General features: G+C 46.2%; 1 protein-coding gene across 1 annotated transcript in view; it reads left to right on the top strand.

The window, feature by feature from the left end:
• Window positions 1-17,863, top strand: part of NSF (N-ethylmaleimide sensitive factor, vesicle fusing ATPase) — a 243,493-nt gene that overhangs the window by 161,004 nt on the left and 64,626 nt on the right. The window contains exons 8-12 of the mRNA XM_063959459.1: window positions 105-260; window positions 5,906-6,105; window positions 6,424-6,589; window positions 6,676-6,750; window positions 6,832-7,019. Of these exons, the coding sequence (XP_063815529.1) occupies window positions 105-260; window positions 5,906-6,105; window positions 6,424-6,589; window positions 6,676-6,750; window positions 6,832-7,019 (785 nt within the window). The remainder of the gene's footprint in view (window positions 1-104; window positions 261-5,905; window positions 6,106-6,423; window positions 6,590-6,675; window positions 6,751-6,831; window positions 7,020-17,863) is intronic.

Here is a 17,863-nt window from a genome sequence, read left to right as displayed (position 1 = left end):
GCTTCGTAAATAAGCCCCCTAATGTCCAGTGTGCTTTAACCTCTGCTTCTTTGTACATCTATCTGTATATTATTTCTACATTTTCTTCCTCCATTGTAATATAGGCAAATCAAAGACCAGGCAGGATCGCCAGTCTATCATCAACCCAGACTGGAACTTTGAAAAGATGGGGATTGGTGGTCTGGATAGGGAGTTCTCTGACATATTCAGACGAGCCTTCGCTTCAAGGGTCTTCCCGCCGGAGATTGTGGAGCAGATGGGTGAGCTTTCAAGATGGTGATACCTGGTGGGCCGTTACAGGTTGATTATCATTCACATTGAAGGCTATAATAAAGTTCATTCATTTGTAGGAACGTGCCTCTTTTTTTCATATGTGCTGGTTCCCTTGCAGTATTACAGAAGATATTTTGGATTAATTCCTGAGAGTTCTCAGTTAGGGAAGAAACAGAAAATATACTTGAAAGCAGTGGTTCCCAAACGTTCTTGAATCACAGTGCCCTAGAGTGTCGGCATATTGTTCACGGCACCCCTAAGCCAAAAGTTTCTTATTGAGAAATTCCGCAAAGATTACTAAATTTAAATTGTGCTTACCCGTCTTCCTTAGGGTCAGTTATGTGGTGGTGGACAGGGTTTTCTTCTGTTTGTCCAAATGTTTTATGATAGGCAAAACCAGTGCTAGTGGCTGCCAATCACATTGACCATAAATAATTTGATTTGGTCCTGGACCACCCACCCGTGGCATCGCTGTAAGTGCCCTGTGGCACCCATTTTGGGAACCGCTGCATTAAAGTAAATATTTTGATCTGCAGTGTAATATAAAGACATGTTCTTTTTGCATGTGGATGCTATTGATAAGAGGGCTCTGCAGAACCAGGCAATTCTCATGCTCTTCTGGTGTACCTCATTGTGCTGTTTATGGTAGCATATAATAATGCAGATTGCTGAGCAGCATTGCTCAGTCCTGGATTCACCAATGCACCATAAATGAAGCTACTATGTTGTGGTTAATAGGAGTAGGGAAGTTTTTAAGTAGCACCAGACATGTGGTATGGAAAGTGCTTGACATAAGATATTTTTGATTAATCTCTGAGTGGTCTCAGTTAGGTAAGAAACATACATTAAAGCAGTGGTTCCCAAGCTGTCTTGAATCACAGCACCCTAGAGTATCAGCACGCAGACTCGCTCAGCACTTGCAACACATAAAGATGACTTTATAGCACTCAGACGGTGAAAATGAGTTCTATAAAAAGCAGTACTCCCAGAATATAAGGGTATCGAGATCCTAAATGTGCCATAAAGCTAAAATGTATCAAGTGATAAAAATAAAGGATCAAAAATTAAGCGTATGCTTGATGAATATTAATTATCGTCAAAACATCGAGAATTACATCTGTGGGGCAATTTAATGGTGAAAATTGATAATATTATCGGACAATATAATTTTAATAAAGCAGTAAGAACATTTTAATTATGCAGTGAATGTAATAGGTAATAAATAGTAAGGGGCCTTATTAATTTGGGTCATTTTAATTAATAACAGCAGCATTTGTAGTGCAGTATTATTGGTAACCTGTTATTTAATTTCTAAATAATATGGGGGCAGATTTATTAACCTGGAGAAGGCATAAGGAAGTGATAAACCAGTGATATGTGCAAGGTGATAAACGCACCAGCCAATCAGTTCCAATATGTAAATGAACAGTTAGGAGCTGATTGGCTGGTGCGTTTATCACCTTGCACATATCACTGGTTTATCACTTCCTTATGCCGTCTCCAGGCTTCATACATCTGCCCCTATATAGTCCCTCTAATCTTTATCAACTATTCTATTGCCACATAGTTATGATAAGAGGTCAGAATTGCAGGCAAACCGCAGTGTGCTTGGACTAGCCAGTAAAACCACACTTCATTCAGTTCCCTCCTATGTATGAATATAGAGGAGTGATAATATGAACCGGAGAATAGGATTTCATACAATGCAGTTGGAACTATGAACTTGGCTAAGCGGGCTTATTGGTGTCCCTGGGACAGGATCAGTATGTATTACCGATGGTCGGATTGCCGGCTGTCTGTATACAGACAGCGGCATCCCGGCCGCCGGTATGCCAGCGACTGGGTGAGCATAAAGAGCTCCCTTGTGCTGCGCTTACCACAGGTTCTATTCCCACTCTATCGGTGTCGTGGACACCCACAAGTGAGAATAGCCCCTGTGAGCCAGGATTTCAGCTGGCGGTATTGTCACAGTCTGGATTCCAGCGTTGGTATCCTGACCGCCGGGATCCCGACTGCCGGCAATTTAACTGCATCCCCCTGGGACTACTCAGTTAGCCCTGAATGCAGCCCTCAGGCTGCAGTTAACCGGGAAATCATTTTTGGGTCTGAGCAGACCCGAACAGAAATCCCAGATAAATAGCATGTTATCGGATGCCCAACCCATGTGAACATTCTGTGTTAATGCCTGATAACAGGGTAATTTTCCTGGCAAAGAAAGGGCTCTAATTGAATTGCCCCGGGCGTTAAAATCCAAGGCTACCACTCTGTGTCACACTGGTAAATTACCGAGTCTAATTTAATTCCCCCTTAAGTGTATTATACCCCTTTTAACACAGCATATTGCCAGGTTGACGTGGGTTGCTGTGCGGTGTGAAAGGGTCAGTCCTGAAATCCCGGGTCTCCTGACCCGGTAATTCAACCTGGGAATAAAGAAGTGTTATTCCCGGGCCACATATTCAGTGGGAACGGGTTTCCTCAGGTCGATGCGACCAAGAACCCGTTCACAGCATAGGGAGAGGGGGTGCAGAGACGATCTCATCTCCTAGCGCTGCCTCTGCACCCAATGGTGCCGCGGTCACCGCCCCCGAAAACAACCAGAGCAGTCAATATGCCGGGTCGGGAAGCCAGTTCTCAGGACCAAAGCCGGGTCGCACCCGGGAAGGACCCGTTTCCAATTCCCAGGTGCAACCTGGCATTAGCGATCTGAAAGCGGTATTAGTGAGGATGGTGGTCGACTGTACATGGAATAAAATCTATAAATAAATGTATAAATTGAATTAGAATTGTATAAAAATGGATAGTGTAGGAAAATCCAGATCCTCATAAAGGAGCTGTCATCAGAAGTTGTAGGTGCAATGCAGCTTGGGCTGCCAATCAGCTGTATTAAACAGGAGAGGGATTGTCTCAGTTTTAATCATACTAGTACGTACTGTAGGTGAAGTACACTTACTTACATTTGGTGCCAAGAACTGTGTCTCTCAGCACCACAATGTAAGTGTACTTTATTTATTACTAGGGTTATAAATGTTATCTGACACAATGCTTCTTCTGTCTGTTTCCCTCATATGTTGGAATTTAGCTGATGCCATAAATGTTCCATGGTCTAGATTGAAAATACTGTGAATTCTGCTTTCAGTAACTATATATGTGGCACATTTTGAGTAGTTGATCATCAATCACTTATTTTCATTCTAGTCCTACTGGCAGCTAGGTGGCCGCACAGCATGCAGAGATACAGTATGCTGTGCTCGGGAATGTTTAGGGCCAAGTCCACTGCACCTGCTTCTGTATCTAATGAAGAGCACAGAGAAGTTTATAAGCGTGTAAATGTCAGTTCCCTAACAGTGCAGGTTATGAATGCTGCTTAATCCAACTCCCCGTTTTCCTGTCACCTCAAGGAGCATTCCAGCCCCTTCTTGTAGACTTCATTGCTTCTGACTACACGTTTCTTGCACATTCACACCTGTGTCCCTGAAAAAGGTCATCTTGTAGCAGGATTAGGCCGGGATGACAGGCAACCTCTTCTACCCAAACACGGCTGTCAACACTGGCAAGTAATACACTGCTTGCCAGCAACTGGAAAATGCCAGTGCTGTGGAGATCAGCGTTAATCAGTAGTCTAGTCCTTAAACTTTATATGCCGTATGTTAGCGCTATGTCACCTTATGCGTAGAGGGCAAATTGCAACTCAAGTCACTTATTATCCTTATTATGGTCTTGTATTTTCCTATTAGCATAGTTGTGGAATATATGCACCAGATATCGGTCCCTACCCCCAGTAGAAAATACACAGAGAAATGTGCACAAACGTACGGCACGCAGGTGATACAAACCAGTTCTGGGATGTTTGCTGTACTCTAAGAGACAACATTAACTTTCTCACTTCCATAAAGGATGGGAATACAGATTATAGGATCCGGTCTCTAAGTCCGGTCGACAATGTCTAGGTCGACCACTATTGGTCGACAGTAACTAGGTCAACAGGGTGTCTAGGTCGACAGGGTCTTTAGGTCGACATGTTCTAGGTCGACATGTTCTAGGTCGACAGGCCAAAAGGTCGACATGAGTTTTTCACAATTTTTTTTTCTTTTTTTGAACCTTTTCATACTTAACAATCCACGTGGACTACGATTGGAACGGTAATCTGTGCCGAGCGAAGCGGCAGCGGAGTGAAGGCACCTTGCCTTGAAGCATGGCGAGTGAAGCGGTGCACTAATTGGGGTTCCCGGTCACACTACGAAGAAAACGACACCAAAATAACATAAAAAACTCATGTCGACCTTTTGACCTGTCAACCTAGAACATGTCGACCTAAAGACCCTGTCGACCCAGTTACTGTCGACCAATAGTGGTCGACCTAGTTACTGTCGACCTTCCATACCACACCCACAGATTATATGGAAAGTAATAAATTAAGCACAGTCCCAAAAGGATGATTAACTGTGGTACTGCATTATACCCCTTTCAGACCGCCAGCTTGTAACCCGTGTTATTGCGCATAACCCGGATTGCTGTGCGGTCTGAAAGGGGCCAGGGGAAATATCCTGGGTCGAGCGACCCGGTATTTCACCCTTGTAGCGAACAGGGTTGATCACTGTTTCATCCCTGGTCACTGTGCGGTGTGAACGGGTTGTCGGGTTGCTGCAACCCATTTCCCATTCACACTGTATGGATGGGCGGCGCTTGGAGATCATCTGATCTCCAAGCGCCGCCTCCGCATGCGTCACCACTGACGTCACCATCTTGGCAATATGCCGGGCTGGGATGCCAGTGTGAAAGGGGCCTGAGGCAGGAAGCACCCGCCATATGCGGTCTGAAAGGGGTATTACATAGTATGGCAGTTTACATTTCTGTGTTCTCCCCAGCTTGCTCCCATTGGTGTTGGTGGTCACTTAGGATGGCAGTACAGATGTGTCCTAATACGCCACTTGCCTCAATAAGCCACGCAGCCGGAGATGCCTGGCGTGAGTGAGCTGACGGGTCCTTTGCAACTCCATTAGCGTTGGGCGTCTGTTTTTGCAGAAAATACGTCTTATTCACATCGCTATGCAAATAAGACGCACAAGTAGACTTATATTGTGTGAGATTGCGGCTGTATCTGCATATGAAATGCTAAGTTACAGTGCTTTCTAGGAAAACAGTGTAACCTAGCATTTTGTATGCAGATACAGCTGCAGTCACACACACAAATACCATTTTAATCAGCCAAAGCTACTAGTGCGGCCTATTTGCATCTCTTGCGAATAAGATGCATTTAATGGAAAAAGTCACACGAAAAGATGCTTGGCGCTTCCAAGTCACGCCACAGATTGGTGTGACTAGAAGGGCTCTTTAACCTGCAAGGAGGTTAAATGTCAGTGGACACATCTGTAGGGAAATGCATCACATATTGCACAGCAACCTATTTTCCAGACACTGATGTAATCTTTTCAAAACTGAGTTTCCTGTTATTGATATAGTTGTCTTTTAATGAATGTTTATGCTGTAACGCCTCCACAGTGTTACTGTTTTCAAGTAAACTGATAGGCAGCATGTTCATGTCTATTAGCATAGTCAGCCATTTTGTGGGCTAAGCCCCATGTAGGTGTCATGTTCACTATACCACCGTCTGACTTCATATTTAAACCTGCAGGGTGCAAGCACGTGAAAGGTATCCTACTCTTTGGCCCTCCCGGTTGTGGTAAAACCCTCATGGCTCGGCAGATTGGTAAGATGCTGAACGCCCGTGAGCCCAAGGTGGTTAATGGGCCAGAAATTCTTAACAAGTATGTTGGGGAGTCTGAGGCCAACATCCGAAAGCTATTTGCAGACGCAGAAGATGAACAGAGGAGGGTAAGTAGTTAGCATTTGTGCAATGTTTATTTTACCTGGAAATTTACATTTATTTTATTTTTTATAAAGTGTCCATTTTCTAGGCCTCCTAGTAATTTGTAAAAGATAAGTATACACAATAAAGTAACATGGCTACTAGGTGAGTGATTGTGTTGGACTTAATAGATTTATTTGTAGTTTTACACCAGACAAGTAAAATATGCCCACGTGTTTTATTCACAGAGGTTAAGTGATCAAAAAATGAAAGTATAAACACTTCAGTGCAATTGGTTTATATAACACAGTGTTACACAACATTGTCGCTCCTTGTGCTTCCAGCTGGGTGCCAACAGCGGACTACACATTATAATCTTTGATGAAATAGACGCCATTTGCAAGCAGAGAGGTAGCATGGCGGGCAGCACGGGCGTCCATGATACTGTGGTAAACCAGCTGCTTTCCAAGATAGATGGTGTAGAGCAGCTCAATAACATCCTAGTCATAGGTGAGAATTGGTCTCGAAGAGGGTGACATCTGGTTCCCCACATGGATGTAGCTTACTCTCCCTCCCTTCTCCATACATCTTTTTAGGGATGACCAATAGGCCAGACTTGATAGATGAAGCTCTCCTGAGACCTGGAAGGCTGGAGGTGAAAATGGAGATAGGTGAGTTTGGCTTGAATATGTTTTTTTGCCTTTCCCTCTGAAATGTCTTATTTACCTCTTCCATTACCTGTGCTTTTCCAGGCCTGCCTGATGAGAAAGGCCGCATACAGATCCTCAATATCCACACAGTTCGGATGAGAGAACATAAGTTGCTTTCTCAGGATGTCGACGTATCCGAATTGGCCCAAGAGACCAAGAATTTTAGTGGAGCTGAGTTGGAAGGTCTGGTGAGGGCAGCACAGTCCACTGCCATGAACCGTCTTATCAAGGTAAGACCATCTGACAGCACTCTCAGCAACAGAAACTAATGAAACAGTCTTCCATTGGTAATGGTATACACAGACTTGCTGACACAATGAGAACAACTAGCAGAATGCGAAAATGTGCATGTAACACATTTATCTTTAGGAGACTAGAGTTCAGGGTGATGCCATTCACATGGCAGTCCTTACAGTCAATGCTTAGCCATTGGGCCTTTTAGAGCAAAATATTGTGTTTTACATGGAATATCCACTTTTAAAATACATACAGAATCCTTAATGCTGTACCAATTTACGTTACATTAAATCAAGCTATAATAATTTTTTATCATGATTATAATATACAATTGTTTCCTCAGATGTTAAAATATCACTGTGTAGTTTTACAATAAAATTCCTAAAAAATACAGACAAAGTAATTGTAGAAATGTATTCATATAACTACTTTTACAACCAGCTTACATTGCAGGTCTCTTTAATAAAATATATGAAATTAAAAGCTCTTTCATTCCTTGAAATATTCCAGTAAAAGCTGTGTGACATCACTAGGTGGCATGCATACACACTGCATTACATCACAAGGGAAAGTACATGCACTGCCATCTCACTAGGGTGAGAATATACTATCTCATATTTTTAGAGAGGGAACATACACACTGCCTCATATAACTATGCGAATTATGTACACTGCCTCATATCACTGTGCAGAGTACATACACACTGCCTCATATCACTATGCGAAGTACTTACACACTGCCTCATTTCGCTGTGCGAATTTTGGACACACTGCCTCATCTCACTGTGCAGAGTACATACACACTGCCTCATATTACTAAGAGGTATGCATACACACACTCATCACTAGGAGGAGTACATACACACTGCGTGTTATCACTAGGAGTACATACACACTGCGTATTATCACTAGGAGTACATACACACTGCGTGTTATCGCTAGGAGGAGTACATACACACTGCGTGTTATCGCTAGGAGGAGTACATACACACTGCGTGTTATCGCTAGGAGGAGTACATACACACTGCGTGTTATCACTAGGAGTACATACACACTGCGTGTTATCGCTAGGAGGAGTACATACACACTGCGTGTTATCGCTAGCAGGAGTACATACACACTGCGTGTTATCGCTAGGAGGAATACATACACACTGCATGTTATCGCTAGCAGGAGTACATACACACTGCGTGTTATCGCTAGGAGGAGTACATTCACACTGCGTATTATCACTAGGAGTACATACACACTGCGTGTTATCGCTAGGAGGAGTACATACACACTGCGTGTTATCGCTAGGAGGAGTACATTCACACTGCGTATTATCACTAGGAGTATATACACACTGCGTGTTATCGCTAGGAGGAGTACATACACACTGCGTGTTATCGCTAGGAGGAGTACATACACACTGCGTGTTATCGCTAGGAGGAATACATACACACTGCGTGTTATCGCTAGCAGGAGTACATACACACTGCGTGTTATCGCTAGGAGGAGTACATACACACTGCGTGTTATCACTAGGAGTACATACACACTGCATGTTATCGCTAGGAGGAGTACATACACACTGCGTGTTATCGCTAGCAGGAGTACATACACACTGCGTGTTATCGCTAGGAGGAATACATACACACTGCATGTTATCGCTAGCAGGAGTACATACACACTGCATGTTATCGCTAGCAAGAGTACATACACACTGCGTGTTATCGCTAGGAGGAGTACATACACACTGCGTGTTATCACTAGGAGTACATACACACTGCGTGTTATCGTTAGGAGGAGTACATACACACTGCGTGTTATCGCTAGGAGGAGTACATACACACTGCGTATTATCACTAGGAGTATATACACACTGTGTGTTATCGCTAGGAGGAGTACATACACACTGCGTGTTATCGCTAGGAGGAGTACATACACACTGCGTGTTATCGCTAGGAAAAATACATACACACTGCGTGTTATCGCTAGCAGGAGTACATACACACTGCGTGTTATTGCTAGGAGGAGTACATACACACTGCGTGTTATCGCTAGGAGGAGTACATACACACTGCGTGTTATCGCTAGCAGGAGTACCTACACACTGCGTGTTATCGCTAGGATGAGTACATACACACTGCGTGTTATCGCTAGGAGGAGTACATACACACTGCGTGTTATTGCTAGGAGTACATACACACTGCGTGTTATTGCTAGGAGTACATACACACTGCGTGTTATCGCTAGGAGGAGTACATACACACTGCGTGTTATCGCTAGGAGGAGTACATACACACTGCGTATTATCACTAGGAGGAGTACATACACACTGCGTGTTATCGCTAGGAGGAGTACATACACACTGCGTATTATCACTAGGAGGAGTACATACACACTGCGTGTTATCGCTAGGAGGAGTACATACACACTGCGTGTTATCGCTAGGAGGAGTACATACACACTGCGTGTTATCGCTAGGAGGAGTACATACACACTGCGTGTTATCGCTAGGAGGAGTACATACACACTGCGTGTTATCGCTAGGAGGAGTACATACACACTGCGTGTTATCGCTAGGAGGAGTACATACACACTGCGTGTTACCGCTAGGAGGAGTACATACACACTGCGTGTTACCGCTAGGAGGAGTACATACACACTGCGTGTTATCGCTAGGAGGAGTACATACACACTGCGTGTTATCGCTAGGAGGAGTACATACACACTGCGTGTTATCGATAGGAGGAGTACATACACACTGCGTGTTATCGTTAGGAGGAGTACATACACACTGCGTGTTATTTCTAGGAGGAGTACATACACACTGCGTGTTATCGCTAGGAGGAGTACATACACACTGCGTGTTATCGCTAGGAGGAGTACATACACACTGCGTGTTATCGCTAGGAGGAGTACATACACACTGCGTGTTATTTCTAGGAGGAGTACATACACACTGCGTGTTATCGTTAGGAGGAGTACATACACACTGCGTGTTATTTCTAGGAGGAGTACATACACACTGCGTGTTATCGCTAGGAGGGGTACATACACACTGCGTGTTATCGCTAGGAGGAGTACTTACACACTGCGTGTTATCGCAGGAGGAGTACATACACACTGCGTGTTATCGCTAGGAGGAGTACATACACACTGCGTGTTATCGCTAGGAGGAGTACATACACACTGCGTGTTATCGCTAGGAGGAGTACATACACACTGCGTGTTATCGCTAGGAGGAGTACATACACACTGCGTGTTATCGCTAGGAGTACATACACACTGCGTGTTATCGCTAGGAGGAGTACATACACACTGCGTGTTATCGCTAGGAGGAGTACATACACACTGCGTGTTATCGCTAGGAGGAGTACATACACACTGCGTGTTATCGCTAGGAGGAGTACATACACACTGCGTGTTATCGCTAGGAGGAGTACATACACACTGCGTGTTATCGCTAGGTGGAGTACATACACACTGCGTGTTATCGCTAGGAGGAGTACATACACACTGCGTGTTATCGCTAGGAGTACATACACACTGCGTGTTATCGCTAGGAGGAGTACATACACACTGCGTGTTTAGCTAGGAGGAGTACATACACACTGCGTGTTATCGCTCGGAGGAGTACATACACACTGCGTGTTATCGCTAGGAGGAGTACATACACACTGCGTGTTATCGCTAGGAGGGGTACATACACACTGCGTGGTATCGCTAGGAGGAGTACATACACACTGCGTGTTATCGCTAGGAGGAGTACATACACACTGCGTGTTATCGCTAGGAGGAGTACATACACACTGCGTGTTATCGCTAGGAGGAGTACATAACACTGCGTGTTATCGCTAGGAGGAGTACATACACACTGCGTGTTATCGCTAGGAGGAGTACATACACACTGCATGTTATCGCTAGGAGGAGTACATACACACTGCGTGTTATCGCTAGGAGGAGTACATACACACTGCGTGTTATCGCTAGGAGGAGTACATACACACTGTTATTTCTAGGAGGGGTACATACACACTGCGTGGTATCGCTAGGGGAGTACATACACACTGCGTTTTATTTCTAGGAGGGGTACATACACACTGCGTGGTATCGCTAGGAGGAGTACATACACACTGCGTGTTATCGCTAGAAGGAGTACATACACACTGCGTGTTATCGCTAGGAGGAGTACATACACACTGCGTGTTATCGCTAGGAGGAGTACATACACACTGCGTGTTATTTCTAGGTGGGGTACATACACACTGCGTGGTATCACTAGGAGGAGTACATACACACTGCGTGTTTTTTCTAGGAGGGGTACATACACACTGCGTGGTATCGCTAGGAGGAGTACATACACACTGCGTGTTATCGCTAGGAGGAGTACATACACACTGCGTGTTATCGCTAGGAGGAGTACATACACACTGCGTGTTATTGCTAGGAGGGGTACATACACACTGCGTGTTATCGCTAGGAGGAGTACATACACACTGTGTGTTATCGCTAGGAGGAGTACATACACACTGCGTGTTATCGCTAGGAGGAGTACATACACACTGTTATTTCTAGGAGGGGTACATACACACTGCGTGGTATCGCTAGGGGAGTACATACACACTGCGTTTTATTTCTAGGAGGGGTACATACTGCATGGTATCGCTAGAAGGAGTACATACACACTGCGTGTTATCGCTAGGAGGAGTACATACACACTGCGTGTTATCGCTAGGAGGGGTACATACACACTGTGTGGTATCGCTAGGAGGAGTACATACACACTGCGTGTTATCGCTAGGAGGAGTACATACACACTGCGTGTTATCGCTAGGAGGGGTACATACACACTGCGTGGTATCGCTAGGAGGAGTACATACACACTGCGTGTTATCGCTAGGAGGAGTACATACACACTGCGTGTTATCGCTAGAAGGAGTACATACACACTGCGTGTTATCGCTAGGAGGAGTACATACACACTGCGTGTTATTTCTAGGTGGGGTACATACACACTGCGTGTTATCGCTAGTAGGAGTACATACACACTGCGTGTTATCGCTAGGAGGAGTACATACACACTGCGTGTTATCGCTAGGAGGGGTACATACACACTGCGTGTTATCGCTAGGAGGAGTACATACACACTGCGTGGTATCGCTAGGAGGAGTACATACACACTGCGTGTTATCGCTAGGAGGAGTACATACACACTGCGTGTTATCGCTAGAAGGAGTACATACACACTGCGTGTTATCACTAGGAGGAGTACATACACACTGCGTGTTATTTCTAGGAGGGGTACATACACACTGCGTGTTATCGCTAGTAGGAGTACATACACACTGCGTGTTATCGCTAGGAGGAGTACATACACACTGCGTGTTATCGCTAGGAGGGGTACATACACACTGCGTGTTATCGCTAGGAGGAGTACATACACACTGCGTGTTATCGCTAGGAGGAGTACATACACACTGCGTGTTATCGCTAGGAGGAGTACATACACACTGCGTGTTATCGCTAGGAGGAGTACATACACACTGCGTGTTATCGCTAGGAGGAGTACATACACACTGCGTGTTATCGCTAGGAGGAGTACATACACACTGCGTGTTATTTCTAGGAGGGGTACATACACACTGCGTGGTATCGCTAGGAGGAGTACATACACACTGCGTGTTATTTCTAGGAGGGGTACATACACACTGCGTGGTATCGCTAGGAGGAGTACATACACACTGCGTGTTATCGCTAGGAGGAGTACATACACACTGCGTGTTATTTCTAGGAGGGGTACATACACACTGCGTGGTATCGCTAGGCGGAGTACATACACACTGCGTGTTATTTCTAGGAGGGGTACATACACACTGCGTGTTATCGCTAGGAGGAGTTCATACACACTGCGTGTTATTTCTAGGAGGGGTACATACACACTGCGTGGTATCGCTAGGAGGAGTACATACACACTGCATGTTATTGCTAGGAGGGGTACATACACACTGCGTGGTATCGCTAGGAGGAGTACATACACACTGCGTGTTATCGCTAGGAGGAGTACATACACACTGCGTGTTATCGCTAGGAGGAGTACATACACACTGCGTGTTATCGCTAGGGGGAGTACATACACACTGCGTGGTATCGCTAGGAGGAGTATATACACACTGCGTGGTATCGCTAGGAGGAGTACATACACACTGCGTGTTATCGCTAGGAGGAGTACGTACACACTGCGTGTTATCGCTATCAGGATTTTGGTACTTAACGATAAATCCCTTTCTCCGATTCCACAGAGGCCACTGGAGCGTAGTTACAATGGGGAAATAGTAGGCAGTAGTTGGGAGCTGGCACTTTAAAATTTCAACACTGAGGCTAGCTCCTCCCCTACTATCTCCCCTCCAAGCCAGTCTACGTAAAACTATGCCCGAGGAGAGCTGTAATAAACAAACCCTAAGGTAGAGGAGGTTAATGACGCCCTGTAAACCAGGAGAACACAAACCAAACCTGGAACAGAATTTAACAAAAAAACAGGCTAGCCTGAACTCAACAAGCAGTCATATAGTGATCTGCAAACCGTTAAGCAAAAACCAAGGAGGAACAGCGCTGGGCGGTCGTCCAGTGACCCCTGTGGAATCGGAGAAAGGGATTTATCGGTAAGTACCAAAATCCTGATTTCTCCTTCATCCACTAGGGGCCACTGGAGCGTAGTTACAATGGGGACGTCCCAGAGCTCCCAAAACGGGTGGGAGAGCGCTGAGAGTCCTGTAAAACCGCTCGGCCAAACTGTGATGCAGAGGCCGCAAAAGTGTAAAACTTGTAGAATTTGACAAAACGAATGTCGGTCCGACCAAGTAGCCGCTCGACAAAGTATTCATGGAGACCCCATGGGCAGCCGCCCACAAAGGTCCCACAACACTCGTAGAGTGCGATGAAAAAGGAAGCGGAGGCTCCCGAGCAACCGCCAAGAGGACTGTCTGATGGTCAGATGTATCCAACAGCCCAGCGTATGCTGGAACCCCGGCTATTTAGTACGTGAGCATCGTACAGAACAAAGAAGAAAACACTTCGTCGAATAGCCTAATTTCTCTGTCGAGAAAGTCGGTGAGCCCTGACAACATTCAAAAAGGGCCGAAAACACTACTGTCAGATTTATATGAAAAACGGACATCCCCTTCTGGAAGAAACGACCGCTGAGTCTGAAACTCAGCCGGGGGAGTTGCCAATAGAGTACTCCCTGAAAGAGAGCACGAACTTACAGCCGCCAGGCTCCTCTCTTTTGGAAGAAAACCGAAAGGACAGAGACTCAAAATTCAGGTCAATATATTTTGAAGCGCAGCCGAGCAAAAATCTCCCAGAGAAATTCAAGATGACGGCTGAATGGTAACTGAAAGAAGGGGAAAAACCCCTATTTCTCTAACGTCCTAAGTGGATGCTGGGGACTCCGTAAGGACCATGGGGAATAGCGGCTCCGCAGGAGACTGGGCACATCTAAAGAAAGCTTTAGGACTATCTGGTGTGCACTGGCTCCTCCCCCTATGACCCTCCTCCAAGCCCCAGTTAGATCTCTGTGCCCGAACGAGAAGGGTGCACACTAGGGGCTCTCTGAGCTTCTTAGTGAAAGATTTAGTTTAGGTTTTTTATTTTCAGTGAGACCTGCTGGCAACAGGCTCACTGCATCGAGGGACTAAGGGGAGAAGAAGCGAACTCACCTGCGTGCAGAGTGGATTGGGCTTCTTAGGCTACTGGACATTAGCTCCAGAGGGACGATCACAGGCCCAGCTTGGATGGGTCCCAGAGCCGCGCCGCCGGCCCCCTTACAGAGCCAGAAGGCAGAAGAGGTCCGGAAAATCGGCGGCAGAAGACATCCGGTCTTCAACAAGGTAGCGCACAGCACTGCAGCTGTGCGCCATTGCTCTCAGCACACTTCACACTCCGGTCACTGAGGGTGCAGGGCGCTGGGGGGGGCGCCCTGAGACGCAATAATAAACACCTTGGATGGCAAAAAATGCATCACATATAGCTCCTGGGCTATATGGATGCATTTAACCCCTGCCAAAATACATAAAAAAACGGGAGATAGGCTCCGCCCCCTTATCGGCGGCCTTATCTCCTCAGCACACTGGCGCCATTTTCCCTCACAGCTCCGTTGGAGGGAAGCTCCCTGGCTCTCCCCTGCAGTCACTACACTACAGAAAGGGTTAAAAAAGAGAGGGGGGCACAAATTAGGCGCAGTATTAACTATACAGCAGCTATAAGGGGAAAAACACTTATATAAGGTTATCCCTGTGTATATATATAGCGCTCTGGTGTGTGCTGGCAAACTCTCCCTCTGTCTCCCCAAAGGGCTAGTGGGGTCCTGTCCTCTATCAGAGCATTCCCTGTGTGTGTGCTGTATGTCGGTACTTTTGTGTCGACATGTATGAGGAGAAAAATGATGTGGAGACGGAGCAGATTGCCTGTAATAGTGATGTCACCCCCTAGGGGGTCGACACCTGAGTGGATGAACTGTTGGAAGAAATTACGTGACAGTGTCAGCTCTGTATAAAAGACAGTGGTTGACATGAGACAGCCGGCTACTCAGCTTGTGCCTGTCCAGACGTCTCATAGGCCGTCAGGGGCTCTAAAGCGCCCGTTACCTCAGATGGCAGATATAGACGCCGACACGGATACTGACTCCAGTGTCGACGGTGAAGAGACAAATGTGACTTCCAGTAGGGCCACACGTTACATGATTGAGGCAATGAAAAATGTTTTACACATTTCTGATAATACGAGTACCACCAAAAAGGGGTATTATGTTCGGTGAGGAAAAACTACCTGTAGTTTTCCTGAATCTGAGAAATTAAATGAGGTGTGTGATGATGCGTGGGTTTCCCCCGATAACAACTGATAATTTCTAAAATGTTATTGGCATTATATCCTTTCCCGCCAGAGGTTAGGGTGCGTTGGGAAACACCCCCTAGGGTGGATAAAGCGCTCACACGCTTGTAAGGGCTCTATCCTCTCCTGAGATGGCCGCCCTTAAGGATCCTGCTGATAGAAAGCAGGAGGGTATCCTAAAATGTATTTACACACATACTGGTGTTATACTGCGACCAGCAATCGCCTCAGCCTAGATGTGCAGTGCTGGGTTGGCGTGGTCGGATTCCCTGACTGAAAATATTGATACCCTAGATAGGGACAGTATATTTTTGCCTATAGAGCATTTGAAAGATGCATTTCTATATATGCGTGATGCACAGCGGAATATTTGCCGACTGGCATCAAGTCTAAGTGCGTTGTCCATTTCTACCAGTAGAGGGTTATGGACACGTCAGTGGTCAGGTGATGCGTATTCCAAACGGCATTTGGAAGTATTGCCTTATTAAGGGGAGGAGTTATTTGGGGTCGGTCTTTTAGACCTGGTGGCCACGGCAACAGCTGGGAAATCCACGTTTGTACCCCAGGTCGCCTCTCAACATGAGAAGACGCTGTATTATCAGGCGCAGTCTTTTCGTGGATAAGCGGGCAAAAGGTTCCTCATTTCTGCCCCGTGACAGAGGGAGAGGAAAAAGGCTGCAGAAATCAGCCAGTTCCCAGGAACAGAAACCCTCTCCCGCCTCTGCCAAGCCCTCAGTATACGCTGGGGCTTTACAAGCAGAATCAGGCACGGTGGGGGGCCCGTCTCAATGAATTTCAGCGCGCAGTGGGCTCACTCGCAAGTAGACCCCTGGATCCTTCAGGTGATATCTCAGGGGTACAAATTAGAATTCGAGACGTCTCCCCCTCGCCGTTTTCCTAAAGTCGGCTTTACCGATGTCTCCTTCTGACAGGGAGACAGTTTTGGAAGCCATTCACAAGCTGTATTCCCAGCAGGTGATAATCAAGATACCCCTCCTGCAACAGGGAACGGGGTATTATTCCACACTGTTGTGGTACCGAAGCCGGACGGCTCGGTGAGACCGATTCTAAATCTGAAATCTTTGAACACTTACATACAGAGGTTCAAATTCAAGATTGAGTCACTCAGAGCAGTGATTGCGAACCTGGAAGAAGGGGACTACATGATGTCTCGGGACATCAAGGATGCTTACCTTCATGTCAAAATTTACCCTTCACACCAAGGGTACCTCAGGTTTATGGAACAGAACTGTCACGATCAGTTCAGACGCTGCCGTATGGATGGTCCACGGCACCCCGGGTCTTTACCAAGGTAATGGCCGAAATGAGGATATTCCTTCAAAGGAAGGGAATTTTTGTTATCCCTTACTTGGACAATTCCCTGATAAGGGTAAGATCCAGGGAACAGTTGGAGGTCGGTGTAGCACTATCTCAGGTAGTGTTGCTGCAGCACGGTTGGATTCTCAATATTCCAAAATCGCAGCTGGTTCCGACGACTTGTCTTCTGTTCCTAGGGATGATCCTGGACACAGTCCAGAAAAAGGTGTTTCTCCCGGAGGAGAAAGCCAGGGAGTTATCCGAGCTAGTCAGGAACCTCCTAAAACCGAGCCAAGTCTCAGTGCATCAATGCACAAGGGTTCTGGGTAAAAGGGTGGCTTCCTACGAAGCAATCCCATTCGGCAGATTCCACGCAAGAACTTTCCAGTGGGACCTGCTGGACAAATGGTCCGGGTCGCATCTTCAGATGCATCAGCGGATAACCCTGTCACCAAGGACAAAGGGTGTCCCTCCTGTGGTGGTTGCAGAGTGCTCATCTTCTAGAGGGCCGCAGATTCGGCATTCAGGACTGGGTCCTGGTAACCACGGATGCCAGCCTGCGAGGCTGGGGAGCAGTCACACAGGGAAGGAATATCCAGGACTTATGGTCAAGCCTGGAGACATCACTTCACATAAATATCCTGAA

This window comes from Pseudophryne corroboree, chromosome 3 (genome assembly GCF_028390025.1).
Source record: "Pseudophryne corroboree isolate aPseCor3 chromosome 3, aPseCor3.hap2, whole genome shotgun sequence".
Lineage (NCBI taxonomy): Eukaryota > Metazoa > Chordata > Amphibia > Anura > Myobatrachidae > Pseudophryne > Pseudophryne corroboree.
The sequence above is the reverse complement of the archived record's forward strand: the minus strand, read 5'-3'. Positions and strand labels throughout refer to the sequence as shown.